The sequence below is a fragment of the Miniopterus natalensis genome, chromosome 7, assembly GCF_054644295.1.
Source record: "Miniopterus natalensis isolate mMinNat1 chromosome 7, mMinNat1.hap1, whole genome shotgun sequence".
In the NCBI taxonomy this organism is placed as follows: Eukaryota; Metazoa; Chordata; class Mammalia; order Chiroptera; family Miniopteridae; genus Miniopterus; species Miniopterus natalensis.
This window is the reverse complement of record NC_142087.1, coordinates 53,278,686-53,299,163: the sequence shown is the minus strand read 5'-3', so window position 1 is coordinate 53,299,163 and position 20,478 is coordinate 53,278,686. Positions and strand designations below refer to the sequence as shown.

General features: G+C 42.9%; 1 protein-coding gene across 2 annotated transcripts in view; it reads right to left on the bottom strand.

The window, feature by feature from the left end:
* Window positions 1-20,478, bottom strand: part of FHOD3 (formin homology 2 domain containing 3) — a 396,157-nt gene that overhangs the window by 85,290 nt on the left and 290,389 nt on the right. For both annotated transcript variants that reach the window (XM_087819066.1, XM_087819067.1), the window contains 2 exons: window positions 17,326-17,439; window positions 2,437-2,571 (listed from right to left, as the gene is read on the bottom strand). In XM_087819066.1, the coding sequence (XP_087675192.1) occupies window positions 2,437-2,571; window positions 17,326-17,439 (249 nt within the window). The remainder of the gene's footprint in view (window positions 1-2,436; window positions 2,572-17,325; window positions 17,440-20,478) is intronic.

Sequence of the window (20,478 nt, the reverse complement as noted above, 5' to 3'; positions counted from 1 at the left end):
ACAAGTTATTTTGGATTGCATTCTGTATATTTTTAAATATTCTGCAAAGAGACTCTGGGTCTTATTTAAATTCTATGAAGAAACTTGTTTTCTTTTGTTTTCCTTTAGAAGGCAAACAACTAAGTCAGGTTCAGCCTGCAAGTTCTGACTGTCTTCTTATTTTGGTTCCAATGTTAGCTCAGTTCTCAAATATGTTTAGTGCTGTTAAAATCAAGTCTTGTGTGAACCACCCAGTGGCCAGTCTGGGACCTGAGTGGTGGTCCATCTGTACTTAGTTGTCAAATTCTGCAGTTTAGGTCCTGAGCCACACTTGCACAAATCCAGACTCTCTTGATTTCTCTACTCTTTCCTATCATTTCCTGGCTTCCTTGGGTTTGTTTCCCTTCCTGGTCCTCTAACCAGAAAGCTTGGGCTTTCTTTTCCCTGCTCTGCCACATAGTTCCAATAACTCCCTGTGCACCCATGGCAACGCAGCAGGAGGACACAGAGAGGAAAATGGTGACATGCCTAGTGCTCTTGGGGTCATAGATCTTCTGGTCAGAGTTTTAGGCACCTGCCTGGACATTGCTGCAGTCATTGTGCTTCTATCACAAATTGCTTAGAGGCTAGAGTAGGAGAGAAAAATAAAACATGAAAAACAGGAGATTTTCTCCAATCTCTGACCCTTAGGAATTCCTCTTACTGCTCTTCAGCCCAGAAAGAGAGGCCTTCTCTTAGAGCCCTTTCAGTGCACACTTGGTATGCATGTCTGGGTTTTGGGGTGTCTCAGTACAAACGAGGTGATATTGGAGAAATAAATGGTAAACTTTCTCTGGTTAGATGGGACATTGATGCTAGTCCCCTCCTCGAGTCCCCTGCTCCCTGTAAGACTTTGGAGTTTTCAGAGCTCCATGCACTCTGTCCAGGATTTACGGTGCATGCAGTGGTGCAGAGAAACAGGAGGGAGTGTGCTGACTCTACCTGACTCAGAACCCTTGCCTTGTTTTCAGAGGTTTTCAATCAAAATCCAAATGTGTCAGCTACTCTCTGAATTTTCCAGGTGTTTCTGTCAGATTCTCTGCTGCTATTTAGTGGTAAAATATGCAAATCTCCCTGACACAGGAAGCATTTAACCTGTCCCAGTAGTTTTTACAAATTGGTCTTTCCAAAAGTGATACTTTCCAGAGCTACGTCATGAGAAATGGTGCATACATGTCTGGCATTTCCATGTGTCATTTGGTAGAAATCTGACAGCTCAGGGTCTGCCACCCAATCACGTGGGGACGGATGCTGGTTTACTTCATGCAGCCCATTAACACAGTCTTACCAAAGCCAGGATCAGCATTTCAACACAGACTCGAGATATTTGTTTTCACATGGTAGTGAGTTACAGTTATGGCAGCTTCACAACTCTGCTCATATTTTGATCATTTCTACAATTCCACATACTCTTCCTGGCTGCTGTAAAAAACTTTACTGAACCTGTAAATCCTCACTGACAATGCGTTACTTTCTTTGAAGGTTTAATTGGGAGTAACTGATGGGAATATTGTTTGTCAACGAAATGAACTGAGGAAATGGGAATGGTGATGGGGAGGGAAATGAAGAAAGAATGCCGAAGCCTTAGGGGACATGACTGGGAAGATGAAGGAGAAGGCAAGTAGGAAGGAGGGGAAAGAAAGAGGGAGGAAAGGGTGAGAAGGAAGGAAATGTGCAAGGAAAGGCTCGGTCTGTGTTTTGCATCCGACGAAGCGCTGCACAGCATGAAGCCCAGAGGAGGGGAGTGGTTGGAGGTGAGGGCAGCGAGAACAGGTGAACTTGCCGACAAAGAAACAGAGCAACACTGGACTCAGCAGGACAGACAGGCTGACACATGCAACCTGGCGTGGGCCACCCCCAAGAACATAGTCTTGGAGCTGAACAGAGACCAGGAGCTTGGGGGACAATGGACTGGGAGTAATCAGCACAGTGACTTTTCTTTACCCCATAGGAGGAAAGATTGCTGTTTTTTTAAAAATTGAAGATTGCTACAGGGAACAGCAGCAAACAAGAACGTGAGAAAAGCATTTTCTTTATGCATCCAATAGAATATGAACAAAACAGGAACAGCTTTAGGGGGAAATGACAAATTAAGTTAAGACAATTAGGTTCTGTCTTTAGAAAGGCCTGGATAAGACCATTGTAGATAACGGGGGACTCAAGAATACACAAATCCTTAATTGTATTTGGATTAGTTGTAATTGTTCTCTGTGCTTCCTGCCATATGATTAGAGGGGAAAAAAGGCTGTAACAAGCTAGATCTATGGTATGTCTTGCTCTTCCTTGAAAATAGAGACAAAATCCAAAGAAAATGCAAACTTCCTGACCCTATAACACTACTGATTAATCATACAGACCTGTGAAGTCGTGTGTTTTAATTTCAATTCATTACCTTAAAAATCTGAAAATCCTTCTCACCTGAATTTGTTCCTTTCTTCCCGTTCTATCCTCTGCAGCCTTTCCTCTCTCTCCTGTCGCCGCCGCTCCCGCTCCGCTGCCAGCGACTCTTGGTGCTGCCTAAAGGATGATGTGAGAAGACCACTCAGTGATGACCTAAAGATACAACGAGTTCATGTGTTAGAGGGCTGGCCTACGGTTAAAACTACTGAGGGAGGAATCAGTCAGGCCTTGGTCAGGACCGAGGGTCGGCTGGAGCCTAGGCTGTGCTTGGGGAAAATTAGTGTCTCAGGCATTCTGCTTGAGGATCTTCATCTCCAAGTGGAGATACGTAACCTGCTTCATACACTGGGAGGGCAAAAAGGTGTAATGTATGAAAACACTAAGCATTCTGCACAGCAAAGAAACCATCAAAAAACAGAAAGACAACCTAGAGAATGGGAGAAAATATTTGCAAACCATCTGTATGATAATATCCAAAACATATAAACAACTCATAGAATTCAACAGCAAAAAAGCAAGCCAACTAGAAAATGAGCAGATCTGAACAGACATTTCTCCAAAGACGACAAACAGATGGCCAACGGGTATATGAAAAAATGCTCTGCATCCCTAATCACAAGAAAAATGCACATTAAAATCACAATGAGAGATCCCCTCATACCTGTCAGAGTGGCTATCATCAATAAATCAACAAATCACAAGTGTTGATGAGGATGTGGAGGAAAAACATCGTACACTGTTGACAGAATTAGAAATTGGTGCAGCCACAGTGGAAAATAGTATGGAGGTTCCTCAAAAAATTAAAAATAAAACTACCATATGATCCAGCAATTCTACGTTGGAAATTTATCCAAAGAAAACAAAAACACTAATTTGAAATGATATATACAGCCCATGTTCATTGCAGCATTATTTACAATAGTTGAGATACGGAAACAACCTATGTGTCCCATCACTGGATGAATGAATAAAGAAACTGTGTATATATACAATGGAATATTATTCAGCCACATAAAAGAATGAAAACTTGGCATTTGCTTCAACATGGATGGACCTCGAAAACATATACATACATATATGCATACATACATACCAAACTCATAGATACAGAGAACATATATTGGTGGTTGCCAGAGGCAGGGGGTGGGAGATATATTTTGTTTTAGTTTACATAAATTGAATTATTCTTTATTTAAAAATAGCATAAAAATAAAATAAAATAAAATACTAAGCAACAATGCCTAGTATAAAAGCAATCAATTTCTCTTTCTCTTATACAAAATACACATACGTGAGCACACACACATATTCATTTTAAAGCTGGGTCTATGGCAGGACTTTGATGAGCTGGAAACATAGTTCAATCTAAAACTGTTTTCCATTTTCCATTACTAAAGATATTTCACCATACATCAGTTTCTCAATTATACCGCCTCAAAATAATCGTGTCATCTTAAAATAAGGTATTGGGATAGCAGATGAATAGAAAAAGACATAGCGATGGTCAGAAATCTGAAATAGAATTAAGGAAATTTCATTCTAGGTTAAGCAGCATCCAAGAACATGCAGCATGTTCAAAGGACAGCTCTTGACTCTTGGTAATACTTCACAAACAGTCTGTAGTCTTCACTGAAGAGGGCATATGGGCAAGGCCAGCCATGGGCAGGCCTCACTAAGGGATCACAGGGGTGGGTAGCACAGGAAATTTGAAGTCAGGAGAATGGTAGGAGAAGTAGAGGGAAGAACCTCCAGCCCTGATAGCTACAGGGAGGGAGGAAACAAGTCCCATATTCCCAGATCACCAGGGAGCTACTACATCAGCCCTGGACACTTAGGCATAGACAGAATTGTATTTATCTTTCACTTAAATGAAGTCTAGACTATTTGTATGTATCATCTCTATCTTGTTTAAGCTATATTATATAACATTTTCTGTTATGTGTAGCCAAATCTAATCCATAATCAAAGAGGAGAAGTTTCCTATACTTCCTGCATAGTGTTCGACAGAAATTATTATAGATATAATAGATTTGTTTAACCTGATAAGTTTTATGTTACAGCTGCACATATATAACCTGGTGCCCCAAATGAGAGGAAACACATTATTCTTAAACCCACAGGGCCTATTCAAAAACTGACCACCAGTCCTGCCACAGAGCTCATGAATGAAGCTCATGAATGAATGCCAAGACTTGGTTTTATATGGACTATCTTCCTAACCACAATACAACTGAGTTAAAAATAAGTAACATGAAGATAAATGTGAAAAATACATATAATTGAAAAATTTTAAACACTTCTAATTAACTCGGGTCAAAGAAGAAAAATACAAACAAGTAGGGGGTTAGCTCGAAGAAGAGTCTGTTGGATCTCCGGGGAATAATAAACACAAATACAAATAATTGGCCTTCGTGGAGGGTGGGGCTAGTGCATTTCTCCAAGCTGATGCAGTATGGAGGCGTGTGCTTGACCCAGGAAAGATGGCATCTACGGGCAGTGTGGGAGAGCAACCCAGCACAGGCACCCTGGTGGCTGTCCCTTCAGCTCTCCCCCAGGAGCCACACAACCCGGCCTGTCCTCGCACAACTCCAGTCCACTCAGATCTGCCTTCCCTCTGCAGCAGTGGCTGGGAATGAGATTTTGTGCCATGACCCTTTAAGAGGGCGCCTGGGTTTCTAGGAGACTCCTGTCTCTCCCTGGTGAACATAACCCCACTGATTTTCACAGCCAGGAGTTAAGCGGGCTCCTCTTCCCGACTCTGGTGCTCAAGACTAGAAGGAGACCAGTATGGGGCTGAGACACCACACTCCTCAGGAGGGAATTTTGCAGCTGAGCTATCCCAGCAGATTCTTAACCACAGCGCATGGGAGCAGGTCCAGTCCTTTTCGCTTCTCCACTCTTTCTGCCAGTCTTGATGTGGCTTCTGTAAATCCTTGGTTGTAAGACTTCTGTTCATCTAGTCTTAAGTTGGTTATTTAGGCTGATTCTTCTATAATTTAGTTGTAATTCCAGTTTGGACCTGGGAGGAGGTGAATGTAACTTCCACCTACTCCACCCCCAGCTTTTATCTCTCCAAGAGATATCTTTCTCCTGCACTAAGTGACTCTGCATTCCCTACCAGGCAGGCAATTTCAGGAATATTTGTGTCTTAGTTTTAGAAGTGCTTTTTCCAATAAATGGAGGTTCGTTCCTCAATCACTTCCGTTCTGAAAAACTGCTAACTCAAAGCAAAGAGAATTGGTTCTTCTTTTTCTGAAATGAAGCAAAATGCCTGGAGCCATTCAAGATCCATTCTCTTGAGAACTCTAACACAGATCCCTGTAGCAAGAAGAGAATTAAAGGGCTCTCAAGAGCTTATCTGTCCTGGATGCATATAAGCCATTTTGGTCCTACTGGAAACAAAGTGTTATAAATATAATGTTAATAAATTAAATCTCCCTAGGTCTCCTGCTACCTAGATAAGCCCAACCTGTGAGAGAGAAACCCTGGTCCTATAAATCCTGTGTTTTGGAAATGGGCTCCACCTGTAATACCAATGCTGTAATGCATTCAAACCATACAAAGGGGATATCCCAAATCGTTCTTTAAAAAATCCCAAACACTAAAATTCAAGCCAGCATAGTAAATTCTTGTCTTTATAAATGCAGCCTTAACAGATTTTTCTCTTTCATATTAAGTTTTCAAGGAAAATACCTACAGTAATTAGAAGCTGCTGCCATGTTCAGTCTTGGCTGGTCTGAGGACCAGCTATGATGTAAAGTAATGAACACAGGATGTGGCCACTCATTTAACCTCTCTGAGCCTCAGTTTACTTGCTTTGTCAAATGAAGATAATAATACTCCCAACTCATGAAGCACTGTAAGACTTAAATGAGAGGTGAGTTTGCTTAGAATAGTATCTGGGCCACAGCAGGCACTCCACAGATATCACTTTAGGTTGGGAGTCTAAAATCTGTAGATGTGGGGGAGGCTTGAGGTGCCATCCCCAAGGCCAGATCTGGAATACAACACTGCAGTTCCCAGAGTAAGGCTCTAGAGTGGGTTGGGAGTTTGATCTGAACCTTCCTAAGCTGGCCACCAGCTGGGCCAGTCATCAGGACTACACACCACCCCAGAATGCACCTGGAAAGCTGAAGTCATCTAAGTTACACCCGAGGCAACTGAAACCGAGCGAAGCCACGCAGGAATGCAGATGGTGAAAGGCCAAAGAGAGATTTTGCAAGGGAGAGGATGATATACTCTGAGTGAAAAGAATGGCAATATTTAATCTTGGCCATACCAGGCTTCAGGATCTGCCCCAGAAATCCCATCTGGTTAAAGCCACCCTCTCTGGGATGTCTGGAACAGAAACTTTATTCCACTGAAATATGGTTACTAGTAATAGTTAACATTTGTGGAGACCATAAAGTGTGTCAATTATTTTACATGAAATGGCTCTTTTAATCTCTAAATCTCTCTTGCTAAGCTCTATTATGATCCCCTTCACAGGTAAGGAAACTGAGGCACAGAGAACTTGCACTTAGAATGTAGCAGAACTGGGCTTTTAAAAAGGCCTGTTAGACCAGAGACCCAGTGTTGACCAATGTCCTATGGAAAGCTGAAGGAAGGAGTGCATTTCATCTCCTTTAATGAGGATAGCATTGCTCTGGTATTCAACCATTTTGCAAGACAGTTTGGCAATATTTTAAAAAGCTTAACATGCCCCTAAGATATAACCCAGCCACTTAATTTCTAGGTTATTTATCCAAGAGAACTGAAAGCACATTTCCATACAAAGATTTGCACACAGATGTTCATAGCCCAAAACTGGAAGCAACTCAAATGCCCACCAATGAAACAACAGATAAACTGTGGTTTATTCAGGCAGTGGAGTACTACTCAGCAATAAAAAGGAATGAACTATGGGAACGTACAACAAACTGGATGAATCTCAGAACAATTATACTCATTGGAAGAAGCCAATCTCTCCACAAGAGTACTTACTGCATGATTACATTTATACAAAACTCTCAAAATTGTGAACTAACCTATAATAATAGAAAGCAGACCAGTAGTCACTTGGGGATGGGGAGGGGCAGTCATAATCACAGAAGAGCATGAGAAAACGCTTGGGGGTGATGAATACATGCATTATCTTGATTGTGGTAATCTTCACTGGTGTATTCATATGTCAAAACATATGCATACTTTTCTGTATGTCAATTAAATTTTTAAACAGCAAAAGCTGTTTAAAAATATAGTCTCCTTTGGTAGGTTTGAGTTAAGAAAAATCTCATTTGTGAAAGGAGCAAATCTTCAACATTTCTTATGTAAAAAATTATAATCCCTGGAAGCCATACTAATTTCACAAGTTATAATTCACAAGTAGCTGATTTAATATAAAGACTTGGAGGTCAAAAATAATAATGAGTGGCAATGTAACAATGCAGAACGTAGTCATCCTCACAACCCGACTATGAAATTGGCATCACCAGATCTAGTGCTCACAGGAAAATAGGTAATTCTGGGTTATGCCCAATGGAAACAAAAAAAATGTCAGAATCTTCCTTCACACCTTCAGGGCCATATCCCAGCTCTCAGGATGAAATGAGCAAACCCCAAGAAACAGGAAACTTTTCTCCATCACCACTGCAATCCTGGAGACATCTGCCACCAGAGATGGGAACATGGATTCAAGGCTTCCTCGGGCTTTCTCTCCAGACCGTCGCACACTGCTTCAGTAAAGAGCTGAGCTTCCCCGCCGTGGGGGGGCGCGACCGGCTCATGTGGCTGCTGTGGAGACGGGCCCCACATGCAGTCTCACATTCTTGTGCTGGCTCACGCATAAAGCACGAAGCCGTTCCTCCAGGCGGGGCTGGCATCACACTCTGGCCTGTCCGCTGGTCCTTCTGCAGGCTCTGACCCCAGGCATACAGCAGTTCTTGCCCATTCCCTATTACTTTCCACCCTCCTGTCCAAGACCAAGTGAGTCCTCTCCTGTCACAGCTCCAGGTCCACCCTATTTGGCTTCATAATTAAATCATTCTCCTGGCAGCTTCCAAAAGCACCGATTGCCACCAGCACCTCTTGTGCCCCATGGTTTCCAGGCCTTACTGGCCCGGACTAAGGCCCATCCTTTCCATCTCCTTGCTTCCTCTCCACTCCAGGCTAACTTACCCTTCCCTTGCACACTTACCTCTTCTCTAAACACCAAATATCTCCCAGACACAGTCTCCCAGCTCTTTCAGATCTCAGAATCATGTTTTTAAGATGTGAACTCACTCCATTTTTTTATCTCCCTCTTTACCTTCCCATCGGGCAAACCTAGAGGCAAACTGCAAGTAGCCCTACATTAGAGACCGTTTCCCAGACTTCTCACCAGAGGTGTCCCTCATGAGGATGGGCCAGCTGTGCTAGGCTCCCCTCCCGCTAGCTTTTCTATGAAAGTTCATTTTCTTCACAGTGTTTACTACAATGGGGACTCTTTGTATGCTGATGGTGAGCTTATCTTCCGTTTCTGTCACCACCTGTCACCCTGATGAAGTCAGGGATAGGGTCGGAGTTGATCAGTGTTGGAGTCCCATGCCAAGCACAAGACTGGCACATTGTGAGCACTCAATAAATATTTGCTGAATGAACTATATGAATATGTAATATTTGTGTGTGAGTGTGTGTGTGTACAGCTCCAATGGCCAGGTTTCCAGATGGCACTGGTTACAATGATTTTGCACTGGCATTGTTCAAAGACTACTGAATGAAAAAGGGTAGGAGGGGCTATCTATGTGTGTGTATCTATCTATATGCCAAATTTCTTCCCAATTCAGTCTCTTCCATTATAATAGTAAAGCTTCCCACTCATTGCTGGGCTTTGAAGTAAGGAGTAGGGAAATAAGAGAATAAATATCAGGGACCCAGGAATACATTTTCTGAAAGAAAAAAATCTCTCCCTTCCTCCCCGCTTTTCCCTGCAATCTTTATACAACAGCAGTGCAAAACCACTGTAGCCAATGACAGTTGGAAAGCTGGCCATCGGGGCTATGACACAAGCAGGGGTGACAGCACATGGCTCAATTCACAGCACTGAGCAACTGTAATGTCTCCAGCTCTGTGGGTGCAAGAACTCCATCTGCGCTTTCCGATCTGCGATAGTTGTCCTTTCTTGCTACAAATCTCACCTAATTCTAAGTGTTGCATATGCTGTTCTCACTTCCAAACAGAATTACAATAGATGCCTCTTAAGGTTGCTATGTACATCCTTCATGTAAACAAGAGTGAGATAATTGTCTAATTTACAAAAATCTATTCTAATTCCACTTTCCAAAAGAAGAAAAACAGGATTCGGACAGGTTAAACAAACGCTCATGTGTTTGTTCCTCTGGTTATTTGACAAAGAAGTACAGGGCAGGGCAGTGAGCAGGGGACTGGGAAATCTCATGCAAGAGACACAGAAATGGTTGTTGCCTAAGAGTGAAGAAGCCCCAAAGGCAGAAGACCAGGAACATGGGAACAGTACAATGTGCTCCCTGCAAAGACAAAACACATCTTTACAATTCCTGTGAACATGGATTCTCCCAAGCATAGTCCTACTTGTCTTAATAAAGATTCTCCCCAAATCTTTTAATACAATGGCCAGTCCAGGAAGACAAAGCATCTTCATCCTGTGGCTGTGTGGGACCCAGGTTCACTGCCACAGACCACTGTAGGGTAGTGAGCCCCAACTTAGAAACAAATGGACAGACACATAATGATTCAAAGGGCTGAGAGCTGAAACAGTGAAATATGAACCCAAGAGGATGTTACAATTCATTCTGAGGAAGTCAGATGGCTCTTACAGGACAGGTGTCGTCTACCTGGGTCTTAGAGGATGAGAAGGAATCGACTGAGTGAAGAAAGGAGGGAGCTAGCCAAGGGGTAGAGCAAATATGAAGGAAGGGGCCTCAGGAGAGCCTGGCATGCTCACGTGACAATCCTGTGGGGTTAAAGTACAGGGGGAAAGTTGGAAGATGCATACAGGCCCAAACATGAGATCCTACAGGCGATGGTAATCAGGCTGGGCTGCACCAATAGGCAGTTGGAGTCATTCAGGGTTTCTAAACAGGAAAAGTCACCAGCTCAGATCTATATTTTGGAAAGGAGAGAAGGCACATACCATTGCAATATATAGCCCAGGCATGACGTAGATTTTAAACTAAATCTATGGTAGTAGGAATGATGAGGAGGAGTCAGATTCAAAACACATGTGGGAGAAAGAATCTCTAGCATCTGTTGAGAACCCAGAGTCCCCCCCCCGAAACACCACACACACACACACACACACACACACACACACACACACACACACACACACAGAGCAGAGGGCCGACCCAGAGTCTAGGTTCCCTACTCCCACAGTTGTTACATAAAACTGCCATCAGGGAGCCAGACCCTATTGTAAACTTACTCTGTGAACTGACCAGTGCTTCTCCTCTGCACTTTGGATGTAACACAATCAATTAATCAGGACCATATTGTGCCTCACAGGAACTCACTGTCTGTAACAAGATTGCTATCGGGAAGCAGCAGCAGGCAAGAGGGGAGTCTGCTTGCTGCTGCTGCTCAGTACAAGCTCCTGGCTTCTTTGTTTGAATGATAGAGAATTGTCCACACTGATACCCTGTATTTCCTGTTGGTAGTTGTGAACTGGGTACCAGTAACTGTGATCACATGAAAAGGCATGCCTTTTATCCCATTTTACATGCTGTTCAGGATTTCTCAGTGATTTTTTTCTTAATATACTTTGATCAATTAAAAAAAAAGTTTAACTACAGCCCCATTGGACAGTGAGGCTCTCAACTCCACTGACACCAAATTTTAAAAGTACTGTGTAGATCAAGTGATGGACCACATCCAACAAGTCTTTGGGATCCAGGCAAACACATGGGTCATATATTTTTAAAAAGCAATGATCTGAAAACCAGATAAATAGAACCTCAAGGTACAGGGAGATACTAGTGAAGGCAAGAAATGATAAAAGCCCAAGTCGACTAGAATGGGAAGACACAAGCACTCAGATTCATACAGAACAGAAAGTCACCTGGAGGAGGAAATCAGGATGGGGAACACCAGGTAGCCGCAAATTATACTCAGGGCAATAGTCAGCAGTCCTGCGAAGCACGTAAGAACTATAAGAGCTAACCAAGTGGCAGGTAGGTAGAAATGCATGGACAGAGACCATCTTTCTGAGGGAGAAGTGACAACACCTGGAGGAAGAGATGGTGTTCAAGGGGGTCACAGGAAGTGAGATCCCACGAGGGGAAGTTTAAGCTGGGAGGAGAAGCCACCATTCAGCATGACAGGCTCCCATTCTCCTAGTCCTAGCTCCTTGGTCCCAGTGTCCCCAAATATTCTTATGCTCTTCATTCCAGCACTGTCAATACCAATACAAAAGTCATAACAGCAAATGACAAAATAGCAGAGCTCTTTCAAGATAGCACAGAATAGTCTTATTCTAAAGACTACTCACTGAGTGGGACAGACAAGTACGGGGAGGAAGGAGAGCTCCTGACAGCCTAGAATGGTTGACCAGAGAAGGTGGACACCAGGAGAAGGTGGACACCAGGAGGAGATGGGAAATGTTCCTACAGAAACAGCTTGAACACAATGACACATAAATGCATCTGTATTCCTGTTGATATATGATGAATTGTTAGGGAAATGATGGGTTATTCCATAAATGATATTCAAAGTGAAAAAATTTAAGTTGGATCCCTGCCTCACACCATATGCCAAAATAGCTTCTAGGTAGATAGAATATTTAAATGTGAAAATTGTAGCTATGTAAGTATTAAAAGAAACCATGGGAGAAAAGACTTTCTTTAGGAAGAACACAAAACTCAGAAGATAGAAAACATTAATAAATTTAATTCCTAAAATTTACATTTTCCTGCATGGTAAAAACACCATACATGAGGTAAAAAGACCAATGGCTGAGAAAATTCATTGCTTACTCCTATCGCAGTTTATAAAGCATCCCCATACTTCAATAAGGAAAAGACAAATTAATGATCATGAACACAAATTCACAAAAAACATTAAAGGCTCCTAGACATATGAAAAACTTGCTCAGTACATTCATAGTAAGAGAAGTGAAAATGTACATTTTAATGACACACAACTCTTCAGATGAGCAAGGGCTGAAATACTGAATGACCCTTCGGCAGGGACATGGGTAAACAAGTTCTCTCACACACTGAGGTTGAGAATCAAAACTGGTACAATCTTTATTTAAAGCAACTTGGCAAAAGTCAATCAAAATTTAAAATACACAAACACATGACTTACTAAACTGATGTCTAGGAATTTCTCCTAGAGATAATCACACAAGTACAAAATGACAGATGGACAAGGATCACGCTGTGGTATCATTTGTAATAGCTAAAGGATTGGGGCCCATCAATATGGGATGGGGTATGCTAAATAGTACCCAGAGAAAAAAGTATGGAGCAGCCATGAAAAAACATGCATCAGCCCGGCCGGGCGTGGCTCAGTGGTTGAACATCAACCTAGGATGCAGGTGATCGGCTTCGATTCGCGGTTAGGGCACATGCTTGGATTGCGGGCTAGGCAGCTGATCATTGACTCTCTCATCATTGATGTTTCTATCTCTCTCTCTCCCTCTCCTTTCCTCTCTCTGAAATCAATAAAGATATATTTAAACAAACAAACAAACAAACAAACAAACAAAAACATGCATCAGCTACTAGCACTGCTATGAAAGAAACAAGATATATATTTTAAGTGAAAGAGCAGGATGCAGAATAGCTTGTGAAGCTGTTACTATTTGTGAAAAGATATGACAACCACATATATATGCTTATATGAACATAAGATATCCCTGGAAATTTACATAAGAAATTACTAGGAGCAGTTGCTTCTGGGAATAACTGGGTAGAAAGGAGCTTCACTTTCACCCTTCTGCACCTTTTAAATGTTGTACTGTGTATGTGTAAAGCCTATATAAAAATTAACAAAATAAAATTTAAAGTTGCATTCTTTATTATCCATTATGATTCCCAAGGGAAAGTGTCATTATTTATACCTGGGCTCACAGTCTTCCAGGAAGTAGGAAGAACTCTACTCAGATGACTATACAAGGCAGACAATTCCCAAACTCTTCATAGGGCTCTTGACATGAATCCACAGGCAGACAAGTGACTGTCATTGACAATGAACAGTGCACTATTGTAAGTGGAAGAGAGAATAGAATCAATGCTTAAGGCACATTCTGATCCTTCAGGTTTCGGCTCAACAAGTCCTCCCTGGCCCCCTAATACCTAAGCCTGGTTCCTCCAACATGCTCCCACTGAGCATTCAGCATGTTTACCCACTCATGGCCTTCCTCTCACAGCTCAGGACAGGCCTCATGATCAGTGGACTCTCAAGACCTCCACAAAGACTGCCTGCCCCAGGCATGGGCTTACTCTTCCCTCACAGTCACTCCATCACAGCTGCCAGAACACCACACAAGTCTCCAGTCGCCAATTTCTGAAAAGGCCCACACAATGGAGATATCCCAGCAGGGATGGGAAGAGAATGCCATCTGCCCTCCCCAACTTCCCTGTGTCACAAATTAATGTGGTGTGATTATTGTTTGCCTGTTTATTTGTTTCACTTGAATACTTGAACAAGAATGGTTCCACTATTCCTGTAATTATGTTTCCCTTTAACAAGAAAACATTTAGAACTTTTCCACTCAAAAAGTACAGTTTTCAAAACTGAAGCATTTTAAAAGTTGTCTTTCATTACAGTTGCATTTTGTACCTCTGAGGGCTTTGCAAATAATTCTGGTTTTCCTATTTTGTTTTGGCACAATTCAAGTTCCAATGTCATGAAAACTAATGCTACACTCCGTTTCTAAAAGAGAGCCCCATAAACGAAGATGTAATAGGAGATGTGGAGATGGATTCTTTTTAATTCCCCTGTTTTGACTTAATTTTGCATGCTGTTTCTTCAGTTCCTTCCTTTCTAGGTCAGTTTAGCATTCTAAGTTTTATTAATGTCCAACACACTGATATTCTTCAGGAAACTATGGGAAACTTTAAGTTCACTCTGATTGATGCTCAGTAGTAATGTCCAAGGTGGCTGACCTGCCTGAAGGGGTGTTTTACTTGGCCAGATTACCCTAGGATTTCTCAGAAATGAGTCTTGTTTCCAAGTCAAGGGAATGAAGTTCTAGAGCTCCTGAGTACTGCATGGGGCTCTGGCACACTGTTCAGCAGTCAGGGGTGCGCTGCCAGAAGATGTGGGTTCTCGTTGCAAAAGTGCAACTATTGTTCATAAAATAGTTCAATGTCTTTCCTATAAAAAAAGTTTTTCTTTTTTTACAGTCACAAAACATAAGCTAGCAAGGTGAGAGTAAGAAGGGGTGATGCAGCCAGGCTTAGTTCCTGCTCCTAATGATGAAACTGCACATCTAATGTTTCACGTGATGCATTACATGGTTTTTCAACAGACAGTGATAGTTGAAAAATCATGCAAATGGAAAGAAGCAATAGACTCTTTGAAGCTACTTTACTCACTGGTGGATACAGTGGGAGGCAAAGGTGATGAATTTCCTGTGGTGGAAATGCACTGTAAAAGCGAAGAGGCAGCTTCGAAGAGGCCCCTGCCACTGCTCTTCCCCCGTGACCAGGTCTCAGCACACAGGCTCCCCAGAGGGATTTCATCCAGCACCTTCTTCAAGCCGAGGACCACTGAGTCCACATCTCTCTGGGTGTCATACAGACTCCTCATACCTTGCATGCCCCAGGCTGAACACCTCCACCCTCAATCTGCTTTTCTTCCATTATCTTCTGTCTCCGTTCCTTGCTTCTAACATCCTCATGCACGCTTGACCCCTCATTCACTCCGCTTCCCCTGCTCCCACCCTCCTGGTGGCAGCCAAGTCTGCCCAAATCCACTTCTCCCCTCAAGCCCCTGGCCTTCTTGGGCATGGTCATCTCTCTTGGACTTGGAGGTAGCTTCTGGCAGCCCCCGCCCTTACAGCCTTGCCCCTCTAGCTTCCATTCATTGATGTGTTGGAGGAACATCGCCAGCTGCTTCAAAACCTGAACAGCCATGTGGTCTCAGAATAAAGAGCAACTTCCTCCCCAGAGCAATCAAGGTGCTTTTGGATCCAGTCCTACTCTTCTTCCTTTAATCTCTCCCCTAGGAGACACTCAGGCAGATCAAGAAGGGAGGAGACACAGATAGGAGTCCTTCAGGAGCCTGTACTCCTGGTCCTTTCAGCGTAAGGCTGGACCTGGATTTCTAGGAGTCACTAAGAGGGTGGAGGCTGGGGCTTCACCTTTAGGACCTGGGAGGAACTTCCCTCTAGGCCCAGGACTTCAGAAACTTGCAGACCTCCTGTCCTTATAAATTTTCACTTTCATGGGCCTCCAAACAGTTCCCCAACCAATGAGTGGGCAATTCACCCCATTACCCAGCACCGACTGCAGCCCTGCACAGCCAGAGTTGGGTATTGTGGAGGACACAGCAAGGAACGGAGACTATGTCCTACTCCCAAAGGAGCTGGCAGCCTAGCAGGTGCGAGACGTCTGATGTAACATCAGTAAGACTCTAATACTCCTCACTTTGGCCTCAAATACGCCATCCCATATGACAAGGATCTTCTTTATTAGTGACCTCTCTGGGAGCACAGGCAACCTCAGCTGACCCCAAGAAGAGGGGTCCCAGGGTAGACAGAGGGTATCTTCAGGGTAATCACCTTGTTAAGTCATTACCAGGACCTAACTGAGCCTAAATGTGCCCAGCCCAGGGCTACACTGGACTATGGAACCTGAGAATTTGACACCATGGGGCTTGCATGCCATCTGAGAAATCAACGGTGATGGGTGGCTGGGCAAACCACATTAGACAGCCCTCCTTCCTGGGGCCTGCCCGCTCCACATCCTGACCAAATCTCTCATCACCAGCAGCACCTGGCCAAACACACTTTCCTATACACAGGTGAGGACCAGAATACAGAACACGGACCGAATTAGTTTTAAATTCAGCATCTGAAGCAAATGATTCCCGGGAATTGCTCATGTCTAGATTTCTGATCAATCGTGAGCTGCTGGACATTATCTCATACATACAATGGATACTCCATCATCACGCATTTTCACTTCCCACTGGACCCACACGGTGGGGTTCACGCAGCACTTTCGCGTGTACCTTTTTATCTGCTCATCAAAACCACCTTCTGGGGTAAGGGCTGGCATAATTGGCATTCTACCCTCTGGGATGAAATAACTTGCCAGTGAGTTGGAACCCTAGCCAGTGTTCTCTAAGTCAGCACTCTTGCCATATAAGGGTAACTTTTTAACTGTTCTAAAATTACAGGTCTTACCTCTCCCCTGTAAACACATCCTTGTGCAATCACTCGCTTCTAGGAGTAATAGTAAGTTAATTTCTGGTGGTCTAATACTCTTGCCAAGTTAAATTCCTTCCATGGACCCATACAATTCTTTTCTCTTCTGGTAGGTCCCGGATTAATTACACAACACCTTAATGGGCCCACTACCTACTGATTTACATAGAATGAATTGCTCAAAGGTGAAAACTGATGTGCATAAAACACATTGCAGAGCTTACACTGGATCTAGAGCAGTTTTTGAGGGGTGAATCAAAACAGTCACATTTAAATGTTCTGGAAAAAGAGTTTTATAGTTTCTATGGAAAGAGGGTAGAGAGATGAGACAATAATAACAAAATATCTCTAATAAAATATTTACTTACTAAATAGTGGGAAAGAAAGAAAATAGTCTTGCCTTTGGGCTACATTCTGTAAAGGAAAATACTTCAGATCATACTTTTATTTATACTTTTCCTTCAGGCGCTCTTATTCAGATGGCTCTCTTTGCTTGAGGACAGTGGAGCCATCAGAATGCTCCTTATAAAACCTACCTTTCCAGCCTGGGCTCCTGTGGGGGTGGAAGAGATGATGTGGGGGTGGTGGGCGCAGTGGATCCAGACGAAGGTCTTGAGTGATGATAAGAGTGGTTGCCAAAGTTGTTGTATCTAAAGAGTGCAGAGGATTAAGTTGGGGGATGGGGGAGACAGAGAAATGAGAATAAGTCAGTAAATAAGTAACAGCAAATTATCTTAATTTTTGCAAGAAAAAGAGGTCTGGAAATGCTAACACTGTTAGTGATTGCAGTAACCAAAGAAATTCACTAACTGCCTTGTTTTGGTTATTTCCCTTTAGAGAAGATTCCCAAAGTCCAACTCTATTAGGCAGCAGGATTATGACAAAGGGTTTTAAAAGTGGTGCTCCTATTTCCTGTCTTTGAAAATATACAGTCAAACTATTTGCTAACATAAATTAGAATCCAAATTATCTTCATTTGAATCATGAAGAGTTTTCTTGCCTCTCCTGGTGGTAGAATTAGCATTAAATCCATCCAAGATTTATAGAAAATGCCAGATGATTGGCTAAAGAAACATCTTATTAAAAATTCTGCTTTAGGTATTTCTGAATCAATTTCATTCATTAGATATTATCTCCTTGTGTGGCTGGTGATCAAGGATAAAATGGCCCCAGCCTTCTGGATTAGCCTATTGCTTAAAGGTGCAAGTATTCATGTTTTCATTCACTATTTCCCCAGAACCAAAACTGCACCACTAGGTTTAAATGAGCTTCTATAGTTTCCCAGTCATTTCTGTCAAGTTTCAAGATTTGCAAAATTCTAGAGTTTTCTTTGTTTTTCAGAATAGACGTCCGTTGGCGCTTTATATTTAGCCATCACCACTCTGTGTATTCCCAGATCAAACAAATCATTTGAAGCTCTTGCCTGGGGGTGGACACTCAGGAGTAATTACAAATAACAAGCTTCAAAGAATTTTGCCTCTCAATCTACTCAGTCACCGGGCAAGGCTGACTCCTTCCCCTGAACTAGTTAGGGACATTGTGTTTGGGTACATGGGACCTCAAGGGTCACTATGATATAAGTGCACAAAGACCTTCCTACATACAGTGAAAATAGTCCAAACTCCTGTCAATGGAAATCAATACTAAGCATTCTGGGAAGCAATTTGACCTCCATATGTAGATATCCTTTGACAGAGGAAGTCAACTTTTGGGAAGTTATCATAACCTTATGGTTTTTTATATACAGATAATGTCATTTAGGGAGTGACTCACTGGAGCCCTATTGAGATCACAGTGAAAAACTGGAAACTACCCAACCAGCTAACAATGTAAGAATGGGGGAAGAAAGTATGATATATTATTCATCAACAGGATATTATGTAACCATTAGAAATTATTGCCAATTTTTAAGTGATAACATGAATACTTACATTTCCCCAAATCTATCCTGTGTTTTTAAGTCTTATGTGCTAGGCTGTTTCTCATGTTTGTTTATTTGGTACCACATGTGAGGTCCATGCATGGTACCAGGCCCTCCGCCAGGCAGATGAGGACCCAGATCACACACTGGCACTCCGTCATCCTCCTCGGTGAACACGCCACCTTCGTGGAGCTCAGTTTCTGGCATTTATTTTCTCTTCTCTTTAAAAACCCTTCTCTGAGTGTTGGGTTGATTTTTCAAGAAGATGCCCAAACCACAGGCCGCAGAGAAGGCAGGAAAGCAAAGGATGAGAAGAACATACAAAGGAAGGAAGCAGCAGCGAAGGCAGGAAAAAGCTCAGGGGTGAAGGAGAGGGAGGGGAGGAAGGAGGAAGGCAGCAGCAAGGCCACCGCCACACGGGAGGAGCGGAGGCTGCCACGAGGCTGCCACCAGGAGCCGCGTCCTCGCGGAGGCCGCAGCAGCCTGGACGCCCAGCCTGTTATTCTATGCAACTAAAGCCAATCCCTTCCGACCAAAACCGGGCATCCAGTGGAATGTTTTAACAGGGTTACTTTACTAAAATGATGTTTAAATGATGTTATGGAAATAAGACAAGCATACTGCTTTTTTCCCTCCTTTGGTGTTTGTAATGGCTGAGCAATTAATTCAAATACCTCACAGCCTGTCCAGTTTTGCTTCTCAATTTCAGAGAAACTAACTGGATCATGCAACTCACTATTCAGTTTTTATTTATTTATTGTTATTATTAATGACTAACTTGTTGGTCTCCAGTACAACCCATTTAATTGCAGTCATCCACTGATCGGTCAAATCTGTGGCTGGACAGATCCAGGAAAACCACTGTGAGTGACTAGCAGAAAATTAATGGAAACAAACTATTTAGATAGTATTCAAATTCCTGCCAAATATTTAAAAGTTATAAACTTTTCTCAGTTAAATATAAGTCAATCCTCATTCACAAACATGTGGCTGCTTTTTGCAATTCCCATGTATATTCATTTCAGCAATTCATATGTTTCAACTGCTCCCATCCCCCAAGGGCTGTAAACAGTAGTGAAGCTTGGAGACCAAGTTTGAAGAACCTGGGTCCCAGGAAAGCCCCATCAGAGGCTGTGAGACCATCATCAGAAAGTCCTGGATCGCATTACCGCCATGAGCTACCACCACCCCTGGGGAACATGAGGTTGCCAAGATATTTTTGTTCCAGTGAAGAGTACAGCTCTTAACTTGCACACAGACACTGTTCTCAGAGGGCATAAGAGCCAGGTTGGAGGCAATCCATAAAAGCTGTGGGAAAGATCACAGCAATGCCAGAATTTTAAACCTGGAAGAGACTGGAGGAGAAGCTGTACTTGGGAGGTGTTTGAACTGTCATTCACAGACTCCTGGGATATACAAGGCCATCCTGGAAACAGGGGGCAGAAATTTTCAGATCCTCAAGTTCCATATCTGCTCTTCCTTGAAATGCATCTGCCCATGTCCGTCCTAGGGTCTCCCAATTCTCCTTCCCTGCCTCCCCTTCCACAACCACCTTCCACTTTCAGGGGAGAAAAGGAACATTTTATCCCAGCTGAATCTGTGTGGAACACCACTTTGAGCTGTAAAACCTCCAGGTTGTCAGACAAAGCAATAATATAGGAAATTCCTTAAGAAATACTGAGGAGGGAGAAAGTGGTGCTTTATTTATCCAGGGACAAACTCAGAGCCAAACATTGTCTCTATCTACCCACCACTCACCTGTCCGTCA